Below are 23,148 nucleotides of genomic sequence, written 5' to 3' on the forward strand. Positions count from 1 at the left end.
GGTGTTCCTCATATTTAGGTGAGATTTGCCTTTGTTTATTTAGTTATACCATGTGACACACACAGAATAATTGGAAAGTGGGAGGGGCCTGTAACAAGTAGTTTATATGAGGTGTTCCTCATATTTAGGTGAGATTTGCCTTTGTTTATTTAGTTATACATATGACACAGAATGTTGCGAACGTGGGAGGGGCCATACAAACAGTGTATACTCTCAGGGCTGGATTTCTGTTTGGGCCGCCCCTAGGCCAGAGGGCCCCCTGCGAGCGCTTCCTCCTCCCCGTGTGACCAGACGCATGCGCAGGCTCCCTCCGGAGCACTGAGGAATCGGTGTGCTGGCTGTTTAAAAAGCAGTGCATCCCAAGTGCTTATAATAAATGGAATGCGCCTGTGCAGCATGCCGCACCAAAAATCTTGCAGTCCTAGGCCAGGGCCTTTGTGGCCTTGCCACAAATCCAGGCCTGTATATTCCTTGCATTCATATATATATATATATATATATATATATATATATATGTATATATATATATGAGAATGCAAGGAATATACAGGCCCGGATTTGTGGCAAGGCCACATATATATTAAATAAGGGATGTCCAAGGCTTTAGCTGTGGTAAAAAAACTACAACTCCCCCAATGTGTGCACATCTTACTTCCCAGCAAGCTCCGTGCAAGTGTTCTTTGCCATAACAGTGATGGGGGCCATTCCTCCGTAACTCAGCCGAATGCTCTCCACCTGGTGGCTTTCAGGTTTGAACAGAACCCTCATCCCGCTTGTTACTATGGCAATGTCATCCTCCCGCCTTGACGCCTGCTTGAAGGCTGAGAAGTACTCCCACTGCACAGACAAAATAACCGTTAGGGTTACACCCTGTAATCCCTACCTATCTGTTGGCAACCCTAGGCCTCAAGCTTCCTTATCCCAGAGCTATAATATATAGGTGTTACTCACCTTTCTGGAATATGGAATCTCAATGGAAAGCAGAATTTCCTGAGGCTTCAATACTGTCTTTCTGTATCCAGTGAAAAACGTCTCATCCATCTGGACCATTCTGGTGCTGTCTGTAAGACAGAATCGTACAACACATCTTATTATTTTAAAATGGCCAATCAGAAGCGAGTATCGGCAAAAGCCCAATGCTAAAACAATGTTTTTGAAATGCCAGTGATACCAGGAGATGAAAATTATATCAGGAAATAAAAAATATAAAAGTATAATTTGTGGTTACCGCTGCAACCTATTTACAAAGAATTTCAGCAGGCTTTGTGCCACAGATATGACACACAAAAATAATCAAATGGTTGGCAATCAGAGTCAGGGAGCCAGAAACATGAAATGCTGCTACCAAACATGGTCGCCATCTCTCTGTGTGAATGTGCCACATAATGGTCATGAAGGAATATACAAGGGCCCGAATAGTTACAATTGCAACCAGTGAATTTAGTTCTCCTTTAATTAAGAAAGCATATGTATAGCTCCCAACATGTGAAAAAAAGAAAGAGGGACAAAAACATCAGCTGTGCAGCACAATTTTTACCACGCCCATTTTACCATGTCCGTTTTACAAAATTTGGCAGGTTTGAACACGTTTATGGGAGTTTTAGGGGAACATTTTATGTGTTATAACAGTTTTGCTAATGAAAACAGAAAAATTGCCCTTTAAGAGACCTGCTTATCGTTAATAGTTACAATTGTTTCTTTGCTTATCTTAAATTGTTAAATGTATTGAAGTGCAGTTTCTTAGTGTTCTGGGCTCTCTGTCAAAAAGAACTATTTTAATTAAGTTTTAGAAACTTTGTATCGTTTTCTGGTGTCATTGCAGGAGATCAATGAGAGGACTGAAGATAGAGCTGTCATAATCAGGATTGCCTTGCAGAAAACGGGACAGCTGGGAGGTATGCATATGCTTCTTGTCACTTACTGACAGGCAGCACTTCAAGGAATCTGGCATTTATTTCCTTTACCTTTTGAAATTAAATGTAGTTTAGTGCCACTTGCCATGAAGACAGGGTTCAGATCAGATATCGGACTCGCTGTCATAATATTACCTCCTACCGCCTGCAGGGAATTGACAGAAAAAGTGATATTTATCAGAATAGATGCCAAAAATGTGCCACAAGCAAAAACAAAAATCAGCGACGGTCAGACTGATCTTTCTAGAAAGCAAAATCTAAAGAATTATAGAAATGTCTCACTTCTCTTTTTGCTGCAGATTTTCATTGCTGATATTAACTGCTAAAAATTTTTTTTTCAGAGCTGGAATCCCTGTTTCTTAAGATGGGCAGGCTAGCATAGACATTAGTCCATGGGGCTTATTTATCAAACAGATGGTGCAAAAAGTACAAAAACTGCCCCTTTGTTTTACCCACAGTCCATTCGTCAAACTGAGCTTTTATATATATATATATATATATATATATATATATATATATATACACACAGTATATATATATACAGTATATATATATATATATATATATATATATATATATATATATATACAGTATGTATATATATATATATATATATATATATATATATATATATATATATATATATATATATATATATTGGTAAACGCTCGCACTCTAATCCAGACTTGGATTCACTATGGGTGCTGGGTCAAGGCTTGAGCATATAAAGATTAAACAGGGACCCACACTCCAATGTTACTTGAAGAAAATTAGTTTTTATTCAAACTTGTGCATCCAACGTTGGGCCTGGTGCACCCAGAGTACTAGGTCACTGCCCAGGTGCTGGAACAAAAAATTGTACAATCAATAAAGAAAAGAGTCCGCACTCATGGGTCTTTGTGATGCAAAAAACTTCTTAGGACGTTTCGGCTCCTAAACACGAGCCGTCCTCAGGAAGCCTTCTAAGAAGGCCACTAAGAAGTTTTTTTGCATCACAAAGACCCATGAGTGCGGACTCTTTTCTTTATTGATTATAATGGCTCAAAAGAAGCTAGCACACACAGGACTTATGGAGAAAAAAAGGTTTTTATTTTAACAGAAAAAACTAACGTTTCGGCTAGGTCCCTAGCCTTTCTCAAAAAATATACAAAAAAACAGTTTGCAAACACAAAAGGTCACCTTTTGTGTTTGCAAACTGTTTTTTGTATATTTCACACACTTTATTGTTGTTTTTATGTTTGTGTATTGCCCCAACCACATCCATGACACTTTATGATGTCACCCATATCCTTTTCCCGCCTTTGATGCTTTAAAATGGCTGTTTGTTTCATTCACTTTGAGAAAGGCTAGGGACCTAAACGTTCGTTTTTTTCTGTTAAAATAAAAACCTTTTTTTCTCCATAAGTCCTGTGTGTGCTAGCTTCACTTATACATAGCTCTGCACCCAGGCACCTTATACCAGTATACGTGCTGTGCCGGCATTTCCAGTTATATATATATATATATTATATATATTAGATTTATGTCACACTTACTGCTACATTACGTATCTGCTGCCCTGCAAACCACCTCAGTTGCTCCAAGGCTCCTCGGAACACTTCTGTTTTGTAAGCTGGGAGATGAGCCACTGCTTCTCTGAGCACCTCTTCCATGGTGGACAAACTACATGCTGCTCCAAAGTAGATCCCTGGAGTATACAAGTCAGGTATTATCAAAAATATATATATATGTATACATGTAATGATTAATATCCATGATGTAGGTATTTAGATAATTTAAGTCTTACATAGACCTCCAGTCAAACTGGTCACAACCTTCCTTAATACCTATCATGCCATGCTTACTTAAGCAGGAAACTTACACTTGCTAAAAGGCAGTACTCTATTATAGAAAGGGAGTGCCTGGTAATTAAATTGGCATTGGAAGCCCTAAAATTGTATCTACTGCAGGGCCGGAACTAGGGGTAGGCAGAATAGGTAGGTGCCTAGGGACGCCAGACACATAACTTCTTTGCTGCCTACCCTTAGTCTGGACCCCTGTCTCTCCCCTGTGCGCTCTCCTCACTTGTACTTTGCAGTTTCCCCCAACCTGCAGTGAGGCTTTGTGCATCTGTGTGCGCAGATGAATGCCCATTTGCACAGGTGCACGTACGCTTATATGCAAGTATGCGGCACAACCAGACAGGCTGCCCAGGGCGCCCAGCTGCCATGGTCCTGCACTGATCTACTGGGTCAGACATAATGGTTCTTGCTTGCACAGAATTTTTCCATTAGAACATGGGTCTGGGGCACTGCAAGGCAATACAGATTACTTCATGGGTTCTTTGTAGTGATTTGCGGGTTGACACTGGTGCAAGTATATAAAGGAATGATGGTAGGCGGGGGAGAGGAATAGGCACGTACTGAGCCACTAAAACAGGGATTTGACACCCTGAACCTGTTAGCAACCATGGTGAAGTAGAGACCAGATAAATCTGTATGAAAAGAGTAAAACAGTGTGGAGTGCTGCTTTTCTTTTGTTAGTTCAACAGAACTGTTTCATAAAGTGGGATCTTTTTTCAACTGTCTGTCTGTCTGTCTGTCTGTCTAATCCCACTCACATTGCGATAAGCATTTATTGCCAATACCTAAACAATATCCACAACACTCTCACCTTCTTCCTTATGTTCAATAATATTTAATTCTGGAACCAGGCCTGGGGCAATGATCACTGGGTACTGCATATTCTTGAACTTTGTTTCGATACCTTAAAAAGATAATGCAATTAGCACTGAAATATATCTAGACCACACTTGGTATATTATTTTCAACTGAACAGAGAAAGCTACAGCTCCTGTCATAACCCTCAGTGAGCTTTAAAGCGGACCTGTCACCCAGACACAAAGATCTGTATAATAAAAGTAATTTTCAAATTAAACATGAAATCCAATTTCTATTTTTTATTAAAGCATTCATAGCTGTTGTAAACTCATTTAAAAATCTCAGCTGTCAATCAAATATGGTCTGCCCCTCCTCTATGCTTTAGACATAGAGGCAGGACAGACAATGACTTTCACTTTCCATTCAGCACTTCCTATATGTCCCTGCTCTCCCCACATTCCCCCGTTCTCTTTACTATTTAATTGTGTAGCCAGGGCATGGGGATGGACATCAGGTCTCCCATTCTGGTGCCCAAACACGATTCTGAAATAATGCAAGGCTTGTCTTAATAACAGTGTCCACAAAATGGCTATGGCCTGCTTGTTATAATTATGAATGCCCAGACTGAAGGAAACAAGGGTCCTCTTTAATCTGAGCCCATTCAGCTATTAAAGAGGATATCCTGCCAAAAACTATTTTTCACATCAAGAGAGAAAATATATTTCTAAGCAACCTCCCAATATACATGCATTACACATTTACCATGGCCTTAAAGTTATTTGAAAATGTAACAGCAATGAAAGTTCATTCTTTTATAAACAATGTAACAGAAGTCAGTTCTCCTCTCTGTTAATCAGTTGGCTTTTGCCCCTTTCTTTCAGGAGTCATAACTGGTTGTGCACAAGTACTGATTTCAACAGCAATTACATATCCAGAATAACATTAGGGGGCCGATTCACTAACTTCGAGTGAAGGATTCGAAGTAAAAAAACTTCGAATTTCGAAGTGTTTTTTGGGCTACTTCGACCATCGAATGGGCTACTACAACCTTCGACTACGACTACGAATCGAATGATTCGAACTAAAAATCGTTCGACTATTCGACCATTCGATAATCGAAGTACTGTCTCTTTAAAAAAAACTTCGACCCCCTAGTTCGCCATCTAAAACCTACCGAACACAATGTTAGCCTATGGGGAAGGTCCCCATAGGCTTTCCTAAGTTTTTTTGATCGAAGTATATTCCTTCGATCGTTGGATTTAAATCCTTCGAATCGAACGATTCGAAGGATTTAATCGTTCGATCGAAGGAATAATCCTTCGATTGTTCGATCGTACTATCTGCGCTAAATCCTTCTACTTCGATATTCGAAGTCGAAGGATTTTAATTCCCAGTCGAATATCGAGGGTTAATTAACCCTCGATATTCGACCCTTAGTGAATCGGCCCCTTAAAGTGCTGAAGATGTATAATAAATGCACATGGGGAAGTTGATAAGAATAACTTTTTCTTTTATTATCGAGAAGTAGTTGTTTTGAGATTGTAATATTGACTATAAATTAGCACAGGACATTGGGGTTTTCCTGTAATGAATCAAGTACAAAACCAAAAGACCTTCACTGCCAGGGCCCCATTTGGACGCAGAAAGATTGTATGCTTATACTGGCATAACCATGGAAGTCTTCTCGATTCTGGCTGACCCCAGAACAGAAACCCAACACTCACCGACCTCTGTGTTTCCAACAACCAGTTTAGCATCTGGATATTGAACTTTGAGTGCCAATAATTCCTCGAGATTTGAAGGCTGGAGCCACATAATATTGTCACCCATAAAATACAGCGATTTTGGAGGAGGCTTTTCATAACTCTTTTGGAAAAAAAGACAAAACAAAGACACTGCATTATTGTTTGATGGAGCAAAGATAAATTCAACATGAAGGCAGATAAAGAGTGCCAGTTCCATAGGTTACTTAGTACCGTACTCTTATGGACTCATTTACTAATACCATTGGTGCAAAATGTCTTTCCTTAGGACCAAGTCTAGACAGATTTCAATAGGCTCTGCCATTTCAAATACACAGAAGCCCTAACGGGCCCTATAAATAATGATTATCTAAGGCATCTTGCTGCAGCCATCTACAGATTGTCAGTCCAGCAAAAGATGCAAAGGGCACAAGTGTGTGTTGATTAGACGGTCGGATATTGCACAACCGCAGTCTGGTAACAAAATGACACTCAACCATCCAGCTGACCTATTAGAATGGATCACTGGGGGGTGTTGCAGGCCCAATCTTGTTGAAGGTTAACCATTACCATTGTGGGTTATACTCCTGGTTCATTTTGGACATTCCTTTGTGATCTGAATTTAGAGGATGGTGGACCACATGCTTAGTATAAAATTTGTGTTGGGAATGATTGTCTCCAAGTCAAGAGAGTATTCAGAATGGCGACTTATTTAAATTTTATTTGTGGGTATGAGTAGGAGCCTCTTTACCATTGTGTTGCCCTGCAGGGTGCATGTTCAATACAACATTTAGTGGCTCAGATAAGTCCCAATTGGTGAGGCAGATTTGGCAGCAGACTCCAGGGATTTTCTTTGCCTTTTGATCAGCTCAATGAAATTGACAAACTTAAATCTGTATCAACCAAAGGCACCATGTAACTATAACTCTGCATTGCATATCCATGTTTAAGATCCCTAAGGTATGGCACCTTAGGGATCCCCTTAGGCAAACAGATTCCTGAATCCATCTTACTACACCTTGAACTTCATACTCACCAGCAATTCCGGTGGGAAAATTGGCTCTTGTGTAGGGTCCAGGGGTTTGAACTCAGATGGATCAAATAGAGCTGAAGACACTGAAATATCCTTTAAGAAAATAAAGTTTATTAGCAAAGCCCAAAATGGCTATGAATGTTAGAAAAAAGTGCAAAATTCACTCCATGTTGAGTAACCAATAGCAACCAATCAGATCTTGCCAGCAGTACACTAGCAACGTTGTCTGCTGATTGAATATTATGGGTTCTACAGGGGACCTGCCAGTAGGGCTGTGGAACTAAAATCATAATTATTACAATTATCAGTATCTACCAGCATGGGTAGGTTTTGGGTAAGACCCTGGGGCTCCAACTTTAGAGGTAAAAGAAATGAAAAAGTACAAGATATATTATATTGTATACCTCATTTGCACCATTCGTATCTCTGCAGCAGCCATTTTCTGTCCTTTTGCCACAACATCCTTCCTGGGAATTAAAGAAAAGTGTCTTGATATTGCCCCTTTATCAGCCTGTTTTAGGCAAAAATAATATTAAACCATGTACTGTCTAATCTGCGGTCCTTCAGCTGTAAGGGATGCTAGTGTGACTGCAGTCACAGTGCCACAGGTTCAATTTAAGGGATATTACTTACTTTAGTAAAGGACTTAAACCCCTCAAGTATAGGCCGATATCCTGTACAACGGCATAGATTCCCTGTGTTAAGAAGGAAAAGAAGGAAACCTTGAAAGAACTGATTTGTTCAATGAAATGGCAGCACTTTTCCTGAAATAAGGCAAAAATTAGCCTGAAATAAGCCATGGTAGATTGTAAACTCTACAGAGCAGGGATTCAGGGATTGTCCTGTTTTAACAATATATGCTGAAATTGCTCTCTAGTTAGGGCCTCATAGGGCCCCTTATAAATCCTGGGGCCCCCCTGTAGCTGCAGGGTCTGCTCTGCTCTGCCTCTGTTGTTACACCCCTGTATTTGTGCCATGATACCCTAAAAGATTCACAGTAGTTGTTTAATTGTCACTGTTTCTTACTGTTTCAGTCCTATCCCTGTCTACTTACTGTAAGCAATTGATATTTAACTATTCCAAATTCACCCAATTCAGCCCAGATTGAGCTTGATGGGTCCTGTTATCATCTGCAGTCCCCTAAAGATTACTGAGGCCGCCATATTATTCCACATTCTGAAAGCAACTTTCTACAAGTCCTGCCTCGGGCCTATGAGACTATTTAACATTTTTCACATTGCTTTGTGACAAGTATTATGCACATCCATCTAGTGAGTGCACCCTTGGTTGTTTTAAAATGTTCTCATATAATGGTGTGCAACGGCTTTATTCTTTGTGGCCAACATTCTATTCCATTACACTGGTAATATCAGAACATACCAGAAAGCAGAAAAATTCATTATAACATTTGTTAATGTCAAATACTAAACTCACATTGTTCAAATAATGTCCCCATTCTCTATTTACATTGTGAATCTCTGCTCATACAAGATATTTATCCTACAATTAATCCTCTCCAGTCCTAATGTCATTGCAAAAATTGCCAATTCTTAACTCTGCTACTATTTTACCACAATGTTCACAGACTAATGATACTGAATGTCTGCCAAATTATAACTGTTCTTAGACCCTTGATATTTCACTGTTTACTCCATCCAAAATATTAAGCATCCACCCCAAGTTATAATTGTTTACCTGAGACACCTGTTTACTGAAAAGTGCACCAACCCAAGGTATTAATGTAGGAGCACTACAGCCCAATCTTTTAGTCGTGAATCCTCTTTGCAACCCCAGCCCAGTTGCACATGAGCAGTAAATTGAAAAACAGGCTTTTCAGTAGTACCCTGGGCTGGGGTTGTTTTCAGTGAACAGGAGTACCAGCCCGTGGTCTTAGGTAACTGATTATAATCATGATATGAGAGTTTAGCACCCCAAGTGATAATGCCTTTCCCTTAATTCAAGCAGTTATACCAAGATTTGACTTTCCCCAGTTTAAATATTATATCACTTTCTATAGGTAATATCCTGTCCACCTAAAGCTCTATTTAGCTTCATTAAATCAATTACTGAGATATTTGCTGAATATGTTGCAAGCTTGGCGTGATCTTGCTTAAAATGCCTGGAATCTCAAAGAATTTAGAATTGTACGTGCTCCTTAAAGAGGTAGTTCACCTCTTAGTTAGTTGGCATGATAAAGGCTGATATTCTGAGACAACGTCAACTTGTTCTTAGTTTTTTTTTTTCATTTAAGTTTTTGAATATGCACACAATTGTGCATATACATACACACAGCAATTCAGTTTTGAGCTTTTTCCCCACTATGCCCACTATGGCCTGATGATGGACATTTTGTGAATTCTCTAGCTCCTCTAATCAAATTCATACCTTGGAATGCATTTTCAATGTCTTCCATAGTGGGTTCTGATGTGTTCCGGATTAAGGTATACATAGACATAACAATTCCTGGTGTGCAGAAACCACACTGAGATCCATGACTCTTTGCAATTCTTTCCTGAAATTATTGTAAGAAAAACTATGACATAGTTCAATAATGAATATAGGAGCTGTTTATGAAGCTTTCAATATCTCTACACAAGTGGTGCCTGCTATTAAAGTCAATGGCACAAGTGGAGAAACTGCATGGGGTTACTGTACATTAGCCTTAGACCAGGGGTGTCCAACCCGCGGCTTAAGGGCCACATGCGGCCCAGGATGGATATGAATGCAGCCCAGCTTGAACTCCCGCCAATCCAGGAAACACCATGTTGCAATGTCACGCACAGAGAGCTTATGTACGTGGTTGCTGACTTTTAAAAAATGATGAATATTTAGGAATTTATTAAACCCAAAGGATGGGTTTGGGTTTCGTGCAATACCCAGAAGTTTTCTGAGTTCTGAGTTTTCGGTTGAAAAATCCGAAAAAAATCATGAAAACCGGATGAATAATCCTGAAAAATCAGAAAATAAGGGCAAAAAACCTGAGCAGATTTGATCGGAGTTTGTAGCAGAAAATATTGAGATAAATTCAGACTTTTATAAATAACCCCCTAAGAGCAAAATTAGAACCAAATTATCTGATGAGCACCTTGAGAATTCACTGAGATTTGCAACTACTTCCTGTCACGGTCGGCACCCAACACCAGAACAAATGCCAAGCACCATGGTCTCGGCTCATGCTTCACCTTTGGCCTCGGGAGGAGCCCTCAGCTACTTGGATGCCACCAGGACTTAAACAAGATGTGCAAAGCTAAAGGATTTAGCAGAAGAGGTAGTCGGTATTCAGGCAAGGGTCAGGATCCAGAGGTCAAAAGCCAGGCAGGGGTCACAACAGGAATCAAAACAGGTTCAGACAGATTTAGCTTAAAGCTCAGAAGCACCAGGAACAAACTCCTATAACGGGCAATGAGAACCTGCATGATGCCCTTTAAATATTTTCAAAATCCGCGCCATTGCGCGTTGGTGTGTTGATGCCAATAAATACTGAAGAGATGCGCCGCGTCAGGAAGAAGAGGATGCGGCTCGTAGAGGGCGTCCCCGCCGAGGGAGCAGCAGGCGTCCCCGCCAAGGGGGAGGCAGGCGTCCCTGCCGACCCCCTCTCACTAGACCGCCATGGTAGGTTATTACACTTCCATTGAACCAGATATTGATACATTAGTTTCTCAAACACATTGTCAAAAATCTCACTAAGTTTATGATACCCTCTTTTCTTTTACTTTTACAATACAATAAATCAAAAGCTAGCGTTAGTGTTTGTGTGTATTTTTTTTTTTTTGTGGCCCCAGAAAATTTTTCTTCTTCCGATGTGGCCCAGTGAAGCCAAAAGGTTGGACACCCCTGCCTTAGACTTAGCAAAATCTTTCTGTTTGCCAGGAATGGACAGGGTTACTAGGTCTGTGACTCCCCCCATCTGAAGCTCATAAATAGGTGTCTGAGCATTCTTGCTACAAATCTACTTACCTGAATGGGATGAAGTCGTGTCTTTGCACTCCCAATACCTTCAACTGTTGTCACCGCTGTGTGATGCAGGGAACATATGGGTGCCAGGCAGGCATTAACTGAATAATGTCTGGAAACTTGGGTTAAGGGAGAAACGACAGCACAGCAACACAGTGCAGTAAAGATGCAACTGGAGTGATCAGTAAGTTGTAATTGCACTCCATTGGACTTCCTAACTAGTATTTGTTTGGAAAATCCTTTAAGCCAATGACTCCATTGTGCCATGGATATGTGGATGTTGTCCACAGTTTACTGATCTCTGCACAAGCAACAAGGAATGGTAGCTTGGATCAGCTCAACTACTTAGGAGGCCAAATCATGTAGCGAGAGATCTGTGTGGGGACTAAAGACTAAACCATATCAAACTGTTTGACCCAGGTCGTAATGTCAACCCAGTTTGAATTATGTCCACCAGACCATCTTGAAACCCTTTAATTTCTAGGCCATTCCCACCATACTTTCCTTGTATAAGAGAATGACACACTGGGGAATGCCTGTGGGAAGAGAGAATATCAAGGCAAGGAGTGAGTAAACAATGGAGATTTGATTACAACAGGATATGCACTTACTCTTTTCTAGAAAATACTTTGTCAGGAAAATAATAATACATTTAATATTGTTAAATGTCTCCATAGGATTCCAAGGGAAATAAGCAAGATAAGTAAGCAGCCCTGCAACACAGAATGTATTAAACGGTCATTAAAAGATACACTATCCTGTTCTGGAACTGATTAAATCGTGAGACCATCACAGTGCAGGCCCCGCACCCTCCTTCTCCGCAACCCAACTTGGTTCCAGGTAATCCCACTGAACGGAAAGAGGTGAAGAGAACATTAGCATCGTAATATAAAGCCATAAACTCATTCACAAACACAAGCACAATTATTTCGCAATTATTCATGTTGCATATAAGAAATGCGAACATTTTCATAGAAGGCTGTGTTCCAGCTTCTGTGCGATTCACCAAATTATGTCCATAAGGTGGAGAAAAAGTTGATAAAAATCATAGAAATTTGTTATGGAATATTACACTTTGCTAATGTGTCAAGCACATTAGCTAATAGTCAGTCCATTGTTTGCGTAAATATGGTCTTGGTCATTTTCGAAGATCATTGAGATTCTTTAATGCACCCTCGGCAGCCTTCGGTGCTGAGACCAAATCCTACAACCCTAACACCCTTGGTGAAAGCCCTATTTAGAATGTGCACACACCTGTAGTGAGTGGAAATGGTACAGACCAGAGGTGCAGACCAAAATAACAATTGTTTAAAAATTCAGAGACAAGAGCCTGTTGTTATAGTTCCACTTAAAGGAACAGTAACACCAAAAAATTTAATAATAATATAATGTACTGTTGTGCTGCACTGGTACAACTGGTGCGTTTGCTTCAGTCTGATATAATTTATATAAACAAGCTGGTGTGTAGCCATAGGGCAGCCATTTAAAGCTGAAAAAGGAGAAAAGGCACAGGATACACAGCAGATAACAGATAAACTCTGTAGTATACAATGGAATTCTGTAGAACCAATCTGTTATCTACTGTGTATCCTCTGCTTGAATGACTGTCCCCATGGCTACACAGCAGCTTGTTTATATAAACTATAGTAGTACTTATCTGTTATCTACTGTGTATCCTGTGCTTGAATGACTGCCCCATGGCTACACAGCAGCTTGTTTATATAAACTATAGTAGTACTTATCTGTTATCTACTGTGTATCCTGTGCTTGAATGACTGCCCCATGGCTACACAGCAGCTTGTTTATATAAACTATAGTAGTACTTATCTGTACCTACTGTGTATCTTGTGCTTGAATGGCTGCCCCCATGGCTACACAGCAGCTTGTTTATATAAACTATAGTAGTACTTATCTGTTATCTACTGTGTATCCTGTGCTTGAATGGCTGCCCCCATGGCTACACAGCAGCTTGTTTATATAAACTATAGTAGTACTTATCTGTTATCTACTGTGTATCCTGTGCTTGAATGACTGCCCCATGGCTACACAGCAGCTTGTTTATATAAACTATAGTAGTACTTATCTTTTATCTACTGTGTATCCTGTGCTTGAATGGCTGTCCCCATGGCTACACAGCACCTTGTTTATATAAACTATAGTAGTACTTATCTGTTATCTACTGTGTATCCTGTGCTTGAATGACTGCCCCATGGCTACACAGCAGCTTGTTTATATAAACTATAGTAGTACTTATCTGTACCTACTGTGTATCTTGTGCTTGAATGGCTGCCCCCATGGCTACACAGCAGCTTGTTTATATAAACTATAGTAGTACTTATCTGTTATCTACTGTGTATCCTGTGCTTGAATGGCTGCCCCCATGGCTACACAGCAGCTTGTTTATATAAACTATAGTGGTACTTATCTGTTATCTACTGTGTATCCTGTGCTTGAATGGCTGCCCCCATGGCTACACAGCAGCATGTTTATATAAACTATAGTAGTACTTCTCTGTTATCTACTGTGTATCCTGTGCTTGAATGGCTGCCCCCATACTTTTCGTGTTAACAAGGGCCCTTTTATAAATCAACAGTTTGATATTTGGCCAGTTCTTTCCATTCTGTGCCTAAAGCAAACAATTCAGAAGGGGATGTGGGCACTTTGGTTATATTGGGCCATCAGCTGATTTTTTTGACAGTGACAATTTGTACATGTTCACTTCATAATCCTCGGTGTGATGCTATCACTCATGGCACAGAAGGACACAAAGATGATTGTGAAGGTTCTCATTCATCCAGGTCATAGTGTATCAATAATAATAAGTCAAATCAGCTGGACTTGCTTTATTTGTATCTCATGCTAAGGCAACACCTTACCTCTGTGAGGTCTCTGACCTTATGCTGGTTATACCAAACAGATTATGCTGATTGGAGCAAGATTCCAGGGTATTTATTTCCATAAATATCTTTATACAAGTCATTCTTAAAGGAGAACTAACCCCCCAATAAAAAAAGCTTCTACCTACTAACCTAGATAGTTCCCCCTCCCTTCTCCTCCCTCGCATAGTTCTTTACACCTGAAAGTTCCCCTAACACTTTGCTCATCTATTGGTGCAAAGTGCAGCGGAGCATCTTCTGGATCTTAGTTCTTCTTCAGTTCTTCTTTCCTTCTGCAATTTTCGCAGTTGCAATGAACTGAAATCTCCAACTGCGCATGCGCCAATATGGTGCTCAATTACAGAGGAAGACTAAGGTCCGGAAGATGGTGCCCATGAGCTCCACTGTGCTTACTCTGCACCCATACGTGAGTAAAGTGTTAGGGGTTCTTTTAGGGGGGGAACAAACTATGTGGGGGGGAGCAGGGGCTTTTCTTATTTTGGGGGTGTAGTTCTCTTTTAAATGAGAAAGCCAGTCAGATGACTAACTTTAAGAAAAAATATACATGTACAGCTAGTCCAGTTGATTTGAATTATTACTACAGAGACACCAAGATGGGCTTCTATGCAAGTGTAGAAGCAAAGAAGCTTGTAGCCCTAATCTCAAGTACAATACAGAGCAGAAACTGGCACAGACATTAACTGCCATCTGTGGAACTCTCTTGGATCAAATGTTAGAGAAGCTTGTAGCCCATCCTTATAGTAGGACAGTGTGACATCAGTTAGAGAATATGGCAGGATATATGTAATTCCATCCTCTAAAATACAGGAGGAAGGGAGCTTGGAACCCAAGAAAGGCAATATTTTTCACAGAAAAGCACCAGAACCTCAATCTTCTTATGCCACAGTGATGTATCAGAATTTGTACTTAAACTTGGTCTAATAATATAACCTTGCTTGCAAAATACATTAATGTTGTATTAATACTCCAAACCATACATTTTCTCCGTAGATAGGTCAGTAAGGTCATTCTCGGATCAGCATTTTTCTCAATAACCTGCAAAACAAAGAGGAAATATTAGACTTTCTATATCTGAATGTAACTAATGGCTACATTTCATAGAGTGTATTATTACAGATATGGTATCCATTATCTGGAAAGCTCCAAATTATGGAAAAGCTGTTTCCCATAGACTCCATTTTATCCAAATAATCCCACCCACCCCAAGCCTCACCCCAGATCCCGCACACACCACAGTTAAAAGACCACACAGACAGAGCTAAAAACAGTCAACTCCCCCACACAAGTTATAAAAAGCCATTGATGGTCAGGGTCCCCTTATAAGTTAAAAAACTGTGGTGCCAGGGCCCCCCATAAAGTTTTTTAAAAAGACATTGGCCCCAGGGCCCCCCCTTACAAGTTAAAAAGAACAGAGAATATTTTTTTAAAAAAACATTGGTGGCAGGGGCCTATAGACTATTAAAATAATACATTGGTGGCTAGGGGTTTAATAAGATAAAAAAAAAACACATTGGTGTTCATTAGAAATTAACTTGCGGCTTCACGACTTCAACTTCGGTTGCTTTTGCGGCTTCAGGACTTCAACTTCGGCTCCGTACGTAGCTTTGGGTGTTTTCGCCACTTTGGGACTTTGTTTCTTCGGGATTCGGGTCTACGGGACTTCGACTCTTTAGGATTTCGGCTCTTCTGGATTTCGACTCTTCTGGATTTTGGCTCTTCTGGATTTCGGCTCTTCAAGACTTCAACTCTTCTGGATTTCGGCTCTTCACTCTTCAGGATTTCAACTCTTTGAGACTTCGACTCTTCAGGATTTCGGCTCTTTGGATTTCGGCTCTTCGTCACTTCGATCCTTCGGCTCTTCAATACTTCGACTCTTCAGGATTTCGGCTCTTCGGGACTTCGACCCTTTGGCTCTTTGAGACTTCAACTCTTCAGGATTTCGGCTCTTCTGGATTTCGGCTCTTCTTGATTTCGGCTCTTCGGGACATCGACCCTTTGGCTCTTCGAGACTTTGACTCTCCAGGATTTTGGCTCTTCGGATTTTGGCTCTTCAGATTTTGGCTCTTCGAGATTTCGGCTCTGTCAAGGAAGGCCTGGCTATTTAGAAAAGTGCAGCACAGCCTGGGCCCGATGCAAGAGTACCCCCTGTGCCCCCCTGATGGCCGCCCTGGTTACCAAATCCTTACCTCTCTGTATATTTTCCTTTTCTCCATTTGTTTTTCCTAATCATCTTTTTCCTCTTCTGTCAACTTGTCCCTTTTTCTTCTCATCTTCTGCCATCTGCTTTTCCAACCCCATTTTGTATCTTTCTGCTTCAGCTCTCCCTCCCCAACTCACCAAGGCTCCATCATTCCCATGGATATAAAAAGCAATATGGGGATCACAAGAGCCCCATATGTTCTGCTTGAAATTGCATTTCTGATTCTAATCATTGTCATCACTGTAGCACAAGGTGTGATGATAGAAGATCTAAAACTCTTGCAGAGGCCTGGGGGAAGAGATGAAACACATGGTGCTTGCAAGGAAATTAGGCCAATTGGAAGGGTAGACAAACAGGACCACAGAAAAAAGGTTCCATTGGGAGATCTCCTGGGATTTTTGTGAACCAGTCTGAACTTATAACCAGCAGACAAGTAGGACATAGTCTGAATATTGTAGGGTTTCACCTCTTCAGATCTGTTATGTTAATCAAGATATTTAGAAGTACAGGTATGGGATATGTTATCCAAAATGTTCAGGAACAGGGGCTTTCCGGATAACAGATCATTCTGTAATTTGGATCTTGATACCTTAAACCTACTAGAAAATAACTGAAACATTGAATAAATCAAATAGGCTGGTTTTGCCTCCAATAAAGATTAATTATATGTTAGTTTGGATCAAGTACAAGATACTGTTTTATTATTACAGAGAAAAAGGAAATTATTTTTAAAAATTTCGATTATTTGGATAAAATAGAGTCTATAGAAGACGACCTTTCTATAATTTGGAGCTCTCTGGATAATGGGTTCCCGGATAATGGGTCCCATACCTGTACTGAACTTGCATGTCCTGTTTGGGGTGCGATACACGACTAGTATTCATATATGACACTGCAGGCCCAGTCACAAACAAAATTATTAGATTACAACAGGGGTGCCCAAAAGATAGATCGGGATCTACCAGTAGACCTTTAGTTGGTGATCAGTAGATCTCAAGACTCTGCCAGCAAACAGCTTGAATAAATTTCCCTTCTGTTTTATTCTTTTCATTAGATATTTATTCTATTAAGGCTACATAAGAAATACGGTAGTTATTTTTCAAATAAAGCAGTATAAATTGTCTTATAAATCAACATAATATTAAAAGGGGCGGTTCACCTTTAAGTTAATTGTAATATGTTATAGAATTACCAAAAAACGTTTCAATTAATTTTTTTAAATTTTTTTTTTAATATAGTTTTTGAATTATTTTCCTTCTTCTTCTGGTTCTTTCCAGCTTTCAAATGGGGGTCACTGACCCCATCTAAAAAACAAATGCTCTGTAAGGCTACAAATGTGTTGTTATTGCTACTTTTTAGTACAGTTATAGGACCTGTTATCCAGAATGTTTGGGACCTGAGGTTTTCTGTATAATGGATCTTTCCATAATTTGGATCTCACACAGGCAACTTCGGGCAACTATGGAAAACGCATCACCGCGTGTGCATTAGCACAGGCGACTTTTCATTATAGCCTATGGGAAAACACGCTGAGGCAGTTCAGGGAGATTGTTGCTCAGAAGACGAGGCGATTAGTCGCCAGGCGACAAAATCTCCCCGAATCTCCTCGTGTGAACTAACCCTAAGGCTACAAATTTATTGTTATTGCTACTTTTTATTACTCAGTTGTCTATTCTGGCCTCTCCTATTCATATTCCAGCCTCTTATCCATATCATGCATGGTTGCTAGGATACATTGAACCCTAGCAACCAGACTGCCAAAATGGAAAACTAGAGAGCTGCTGATTAAATAGCTAAATAACTCGAAAAACAAAAATAATAAGAAATGAAAACCAATTGCAAATTGTCTCAGAGTATCACTCTCTACATCATACTAACAGTTAACTTAAAGTTGAACGACCCCTTTAAGTAATTTTTTTTAATATTTAAAGGGGTGGTTCGCCTTTAAGTTAACTTGTTATATGTTATAGAATGACCAATTCTAAGCAACTTTTCAATCGGCCTTCATTTGTTTTTTTTAAAAGTTTTTGAATTATTTGCCATCTTCTTCTGGTTCTTTCCAGCTTTCAAATGGGGGTCACTGACCCCATCTAAAAAAACAAATGCTCTGTAAGGCTACAAATGTATTGTTATTGCTGCTTTTTATTACTCAATTGTCTATTCAGGCTTCTCCTATTCATATTCAAGACTCTTATTCACATCAGTGCATGGTTGTTAGGATACTTTGAGCCCTAGCAACCAGACTGCCAAAATGGCAAACTAGAGAGCTGCTGAATAAAAAGCTAAATAACTCGAAAAACAAAAATAATTACAAATAAAAAACAATTGCAAATTGTCTCAGAATATCATTCTCTATATCATACTAACAGTTAAATCAAAGGTGAACGACCCCTTTAAGTAACTTTGCCGCACTTCGCCACACTTCGCCAGGCGTAGTTTCGGTAGCGCTCCGCAAATTCACTAAAATCCGAAGTTGCTCTCAGGGGTAGCGTAAGGTTGCGAAGTTGCGCTAGCGTTGATTCGCTAAGCGAAGCGAAGTTACGCTAGCGATAGTTAATTTGCATATGGCACCAAATTCAAATTTCAATGGAGGAATATGTAGCAGCACTACAAATGGCTGGGAAACCTTCAAAACATCAAATAAAATTATTATTTTGCCCTACACATGTGCCCACTGTATAGTTAAGTTGCCATGAGTTAGGAAATGTAGGGGGGAAGGAGGGGAGCCCCAAAATTTTTTCGATTTTTTTCAGCCTATCACCCATAATATAGAAAAAACGCCAGCGTTTTTTGGGACTTAGAAAAAATGTGAACTTTTTTTGAAGCAATCCCTATCTACTCTATTGCGCTTCGCCTGGTCTGAGGTGGCGAAGGAAGTCTGGCGTAAAAGGTAGCGTTAGACGCTTCGGCGCTTAGTGAATTTGCCCCTAAGAGTGATATTATGGATTTAGATCATAATGGGACATCATAACTAAAAGTAGACCCTGTATTAGTAAAGTATGGGCACTCTGGATTACAAAATATATATATAACACTATCGCTAACAGCCAGGGTTCCCTTAGTGGGTGGTGCCAACACATGCAACTGATTCTCCCTTTGTCCTGGAGATGCCGGCTCAGCACATTTGTGTATATGTAACATCTTTATATAAGTTGTGCTTGAGTAATATGTATCTATGGATAATCGGTTATAAAAAGACACCCCGTGCCATCACAAGCCTTTGTACAGAGAAGCCATACTTCCTGTGAAATTTTATCCTTCAGCACATGCTCCCGACTCATAGTGGCATTTGCGATTCTCCGGTTGTTTCATAATGTGTCTCTTCTATTGTAATTTAATATTGCCAGCCTACTTCCTATCTCCTTATAAAAATTCAGGTAAGTGTGTTTGCATGGGCACTGTATATATTAATGCAAAGAGGCAGCCTATAAATTCCATTTCACACATGATAAATCATATAAGAAAGTGTGTATTGCTGAACAAAAGTGAAAGCCATCAAAGATGTGAAGTCACAATGGTTTGAATTCTTAAAACAGTCATGGCTGCCAGAAGCTTCATCAGGGTTTCCCAGAGCCGAATATGTAAATACAACTAACCCTACTGCTACTATGAACAATCTCTCTCCATATACCTCAGCGACACACCCTTCCCAGAGACTATTATCCCACTGTTACTATAGGCACCATCTCTCCCTACTATACCTGCTATCCCACAGTCACACTCCCTTCCCAGAGACTATTATCCCACTGCTACTATAGGCACCATCTCTCCCTACTATACCTGCTATCCCACAGTCACACTCCCTTCCCACAGACTATTATCCACTGTTACTATAGGCACCATCTCTCACTACTATACCTGCTATCCCACAGTCACACTCCCTTCCCAGAGACTATTATCCACTGTTACTATAGGCACCATCTCTCCCTACTATACCTGCTATCCCACAGTCACACTCCCTTCCCAGAGACTATTATCCCACTGTTACTATAGGCACCATCTCTCCCTACTATACCTGCTATCCCACAGTCACACTCCCTTCCCAGAGACTATTATCCCACTGTTACTATAGACACCATCTCTCCCTACTATACCTGCTATCCCACAGTCACACTCCCTTCCCACAGACTATTATCCACTGTTACTATAGGCACCATCTCTCACTACTATACCTGCTATCCCACAGTCACACTCCCTTCCCAGAGACTATTATCCACTGTTACTATAGGCACCATCTCTCCCTACTATACCTGCTATCCCACAGTCACACTCCCTTCCCAGAGACTATTATCCCACTGTTACTATAGACACCATCTCTCCCTACTATACCTGCTATCCCACAGTCACACTCCCTTCCCAGAGACTATTATCCACTGTTACTATAGACACCATCTCTCCCTACTATACCTGCTATCCCACAGTCACACTCCCTTCCCAGAGACTATTATCCACTGTTACTATAGGCACCATCTCTCCCTACTATACCTGCTATCCCACAGTCACACTCCCTTCCCAGAGACTATTATCTCCACTGTTACTATAGGCACCGTCTCTCCCTACTATACGTGCTATCCAGCAGCTTCCTTTCATGCTGAGAAACACATCAGAAATTGATTTTAAAGGAACACTATCATCAAAAAATAAAGTTTTGGTGTCTGAATTTAATGTGTAAGTTTATTCAAGTAGGAAAGGTTGAGTTAAAAGGGTTGTTCACCTTCCAAACTGTTTTTTCAGTTCAGTTGGTTTCAGATTGTTCACCAGAAATATGATGATGATGCACAGGTGGTCCCAATAATAAAAAATAGGGGATGCTCCCCACCTGCAACACATTTGGTGTCTGTGCAATTCTCTTTCCATTTTTCACCAGAAATAAAGACTTTTTTCAATAATTTTTTACCGTTTTCCAAAAATCGAAGTAATGTCCGTCTCTGTCTGAGTCTGGCAGCTCAGTAATTCAGGTGCAGACTCTAAACTGCTACAATTTTGCAACATTTCATTTGATACATTTCTCAGCCACATCAGTGGAATATTAGCAACTATTGTATCAATTTTAACAGCTGCCTTTGATGAAACCCAGAGATTCTGCTTAGTAGGGACATGCGTTTAGAACAGTTTACAGAGTCGGCGACCCCCCCCCCCTTCCAGAGCTGCTTTAGAAGGAGAAATATTAAACTTGACATTTTCATATTAGAGAAATGATCTAAGGAGCAAGTAAACTAAACCTTGTGTTCTAATCTAAGGCATTACATTTTGCCCCTCTCCTGATTTTTAACTCCATTAAGCAGATCGAAAAACCCAGTTGCTAGTGAACTGCAACTCCCATCATCCTTTACAGCTGGAGAATTCATAACCAGTTCACCACCTAAGGCAGAATTAGCTAGCTGTCCAATTTCACCCATTTTATTTTCCTACTGAGAAAGTGGTAGTCCCTCTGCTGATAGAATAGAGGATAACAAGATGAACTTTTGGTTCAATGTATTCACCAGGCTTTCCCTGCGCCCCACAGATGGTTAAGTACTGAAAGGGAGTTTATTTTTTCAGACTAGAAAGACACAAGTCAGACAGAATTTTCATCTCTTTCTCTGTAAGAAGTCAATTTAAGTTATTATAATAGACATAAGGCTTTACCTTTCTCCCATTCACAAAGAAGAGCAGCTCATCAGGGCTCCTATTGGGCTCCATAGCAGGGGACGTTGCAGAAGCAGCACACAGGATTATTATGTCTGTTTTACAAGAATCAAACCATGCATCTAAACTGTGACAAGAACACTCTCATCCCTAAATCAGCTGTCACAGCTTTGATAATGAATGAACAAGCAGTACGTCAGCTCACTCTAGGGAGGAGACACCATCCCCTGCCAATAGGGCCAAGGGAATTTGCATTCCGTGTGACTTCAGTATTAAAAATATTACACAATTTGTGCTTCTGCTGCACATTGTTATGCTACATCTTACAATCCCTGGGCACTAGTTGCTCTGCTACATGTCAAATGTCTTCTTAAACACTTAATTCTTCCATTATAAATTGAGAAAAATCATCTGAAAATGTGATTGAAATGAAAAGCAGTTATTTGTCTTTTTCTGCACTGCTCTTTCTGCCTCTCGAAACAATGTAGCCTTGCGTACTTCTTCCAAATCAGCTTAAGAATTAACTCTGGAGACCCACGTTCAGTTCAGTGTAATTTATTTCTCACAACATGTTTCAGCTATATATTTACTTCACAAGCAACTGATGAAGGACATTTATATCCGAAACATGTTGTGAGAAATAAATTACACTGAACTGAACGTGGGTCTCCAGAGTTTATTCTTAAAGGGATTCTGTCATGGGGAAAACATTTTTTTTCAAAATGAATCAGTTAATAGTGCTGCTCCAGCAGAATTCTGCACTGAAATCCATTTCTCAAAAGAGCAAACAGATTTTTTTATATTCAATTTTGAAATCTGACATGGGGCTAGACATATTGTCAATTTCCCAGCTGCCCCAGTCATGTGACTTGTGCTCTGATAAACTTCAATCACTCTTTACTGCTGTACTGCAAGTTGGAGTGATATCACCCCCCTCCCTTTCCCCCCCAGCAGCCAAACAAAAGAACAATGGGAAGGTAACCAGATAACAGCTCCCTAACACAAGATAACAGCTGCCTGGTAGATCTAAGAACAACACTCAATAGTAAAAACCCATGTCCCACTGAGACACATTCAGTTACATTGAGAAGGAAAAACAGCAGCCTGCCAGATAAGATAAAGGCATGGATTAGTATTTTGGC

General features: G+C 40.2%; 1 protein-coding gene across 1 annotated transcript in view; it reads right to left on the minus strand.

Annotated features, from left to right (window-relative positions):
• The window catches only part of xdh.S (xanthine dehydrogenase S homeolog), a 57,030-nt gene extending 34,865 nt beyond the window's left edge, over nucleotides 1–22,165 (minus strand). The window contains exons 1-14 of the mRNA XM_041564226.1: nucleotides 22,007–22,165; nucleotides 15,156–15,213; nucleotides 12,034–12,130; nucleotides 11,285–11,393; nucleotides 9,713–9,839; nucleotides 7,961–8,022; nucleotides 7,732–7,794; nucleotides 7,331–7,420; nucleotides 6,277–6,418; nucleotides 4,566–4,658; nucleotides 3,449–3,600; nucleotides 1,965–2,058; nucleotides 952–1,061; nucleotides 653–837 (exon numbers count right to left, since the gene is read on the minus strand). Of these exons, the coding sequence (XP_041420160.1) occupies nucleotides 653–837; nucleotides 952–1,061; nucleotides 1,965–2,058; nucleotides 3,449–3,600; nucleotides 4,566–4,658; nucleotides 6,277–6,418; nucleotides 7,331–7,420; nucleotides 7,732–7,794; nucleotides 7,961–8,022; nucleotides 9,713–9,839; nucleotides 11,285–11,393; nucleotides 12,034–12,130; nucleotides 15,156–15,213; nucleotides 22,007–22,060 (1,436 nt within the window). The 5' untranslated portion in view covers nucleotides 22,061–22,165. The remainder of the gene's footprint in view (nucleotides 1–652; nucleotides 838–951; nucleotides 1,062–1,964; nucleotides 2,059–3,448; nucleotides 3,601–4,565; nucleotides 4,659–6,276; nucleotides 6,419–7,330; nucleotides 7,421–7,731; nucleotides 7,795–7,960; nucleotides 8,023–9,712; nucleotides 9,840–11,284; nucleotides 11,394–12,033; nucleotides 12,131–15,155; nucleotides 15,214–22,006) is intronic.
• Nucleotides 22,166–23,148: the final 983 nt, after the last annotated feature.

This window comes from Xenopus laevis, chromosome 5S (genome assembly GCF_017654675.1).
Source record: "Xenopus laevis strain J_2021 chromosome 5S, Xenopus_laevis_v10.1, whole genome shotgun sequence".
NCBI classification, from domain to species: domain Eukaryota; kingdom Metazoa; phylum Chordata; class Amphibia; order Anura; family Pipidae; genus Xenopus; species Xenopus laevis.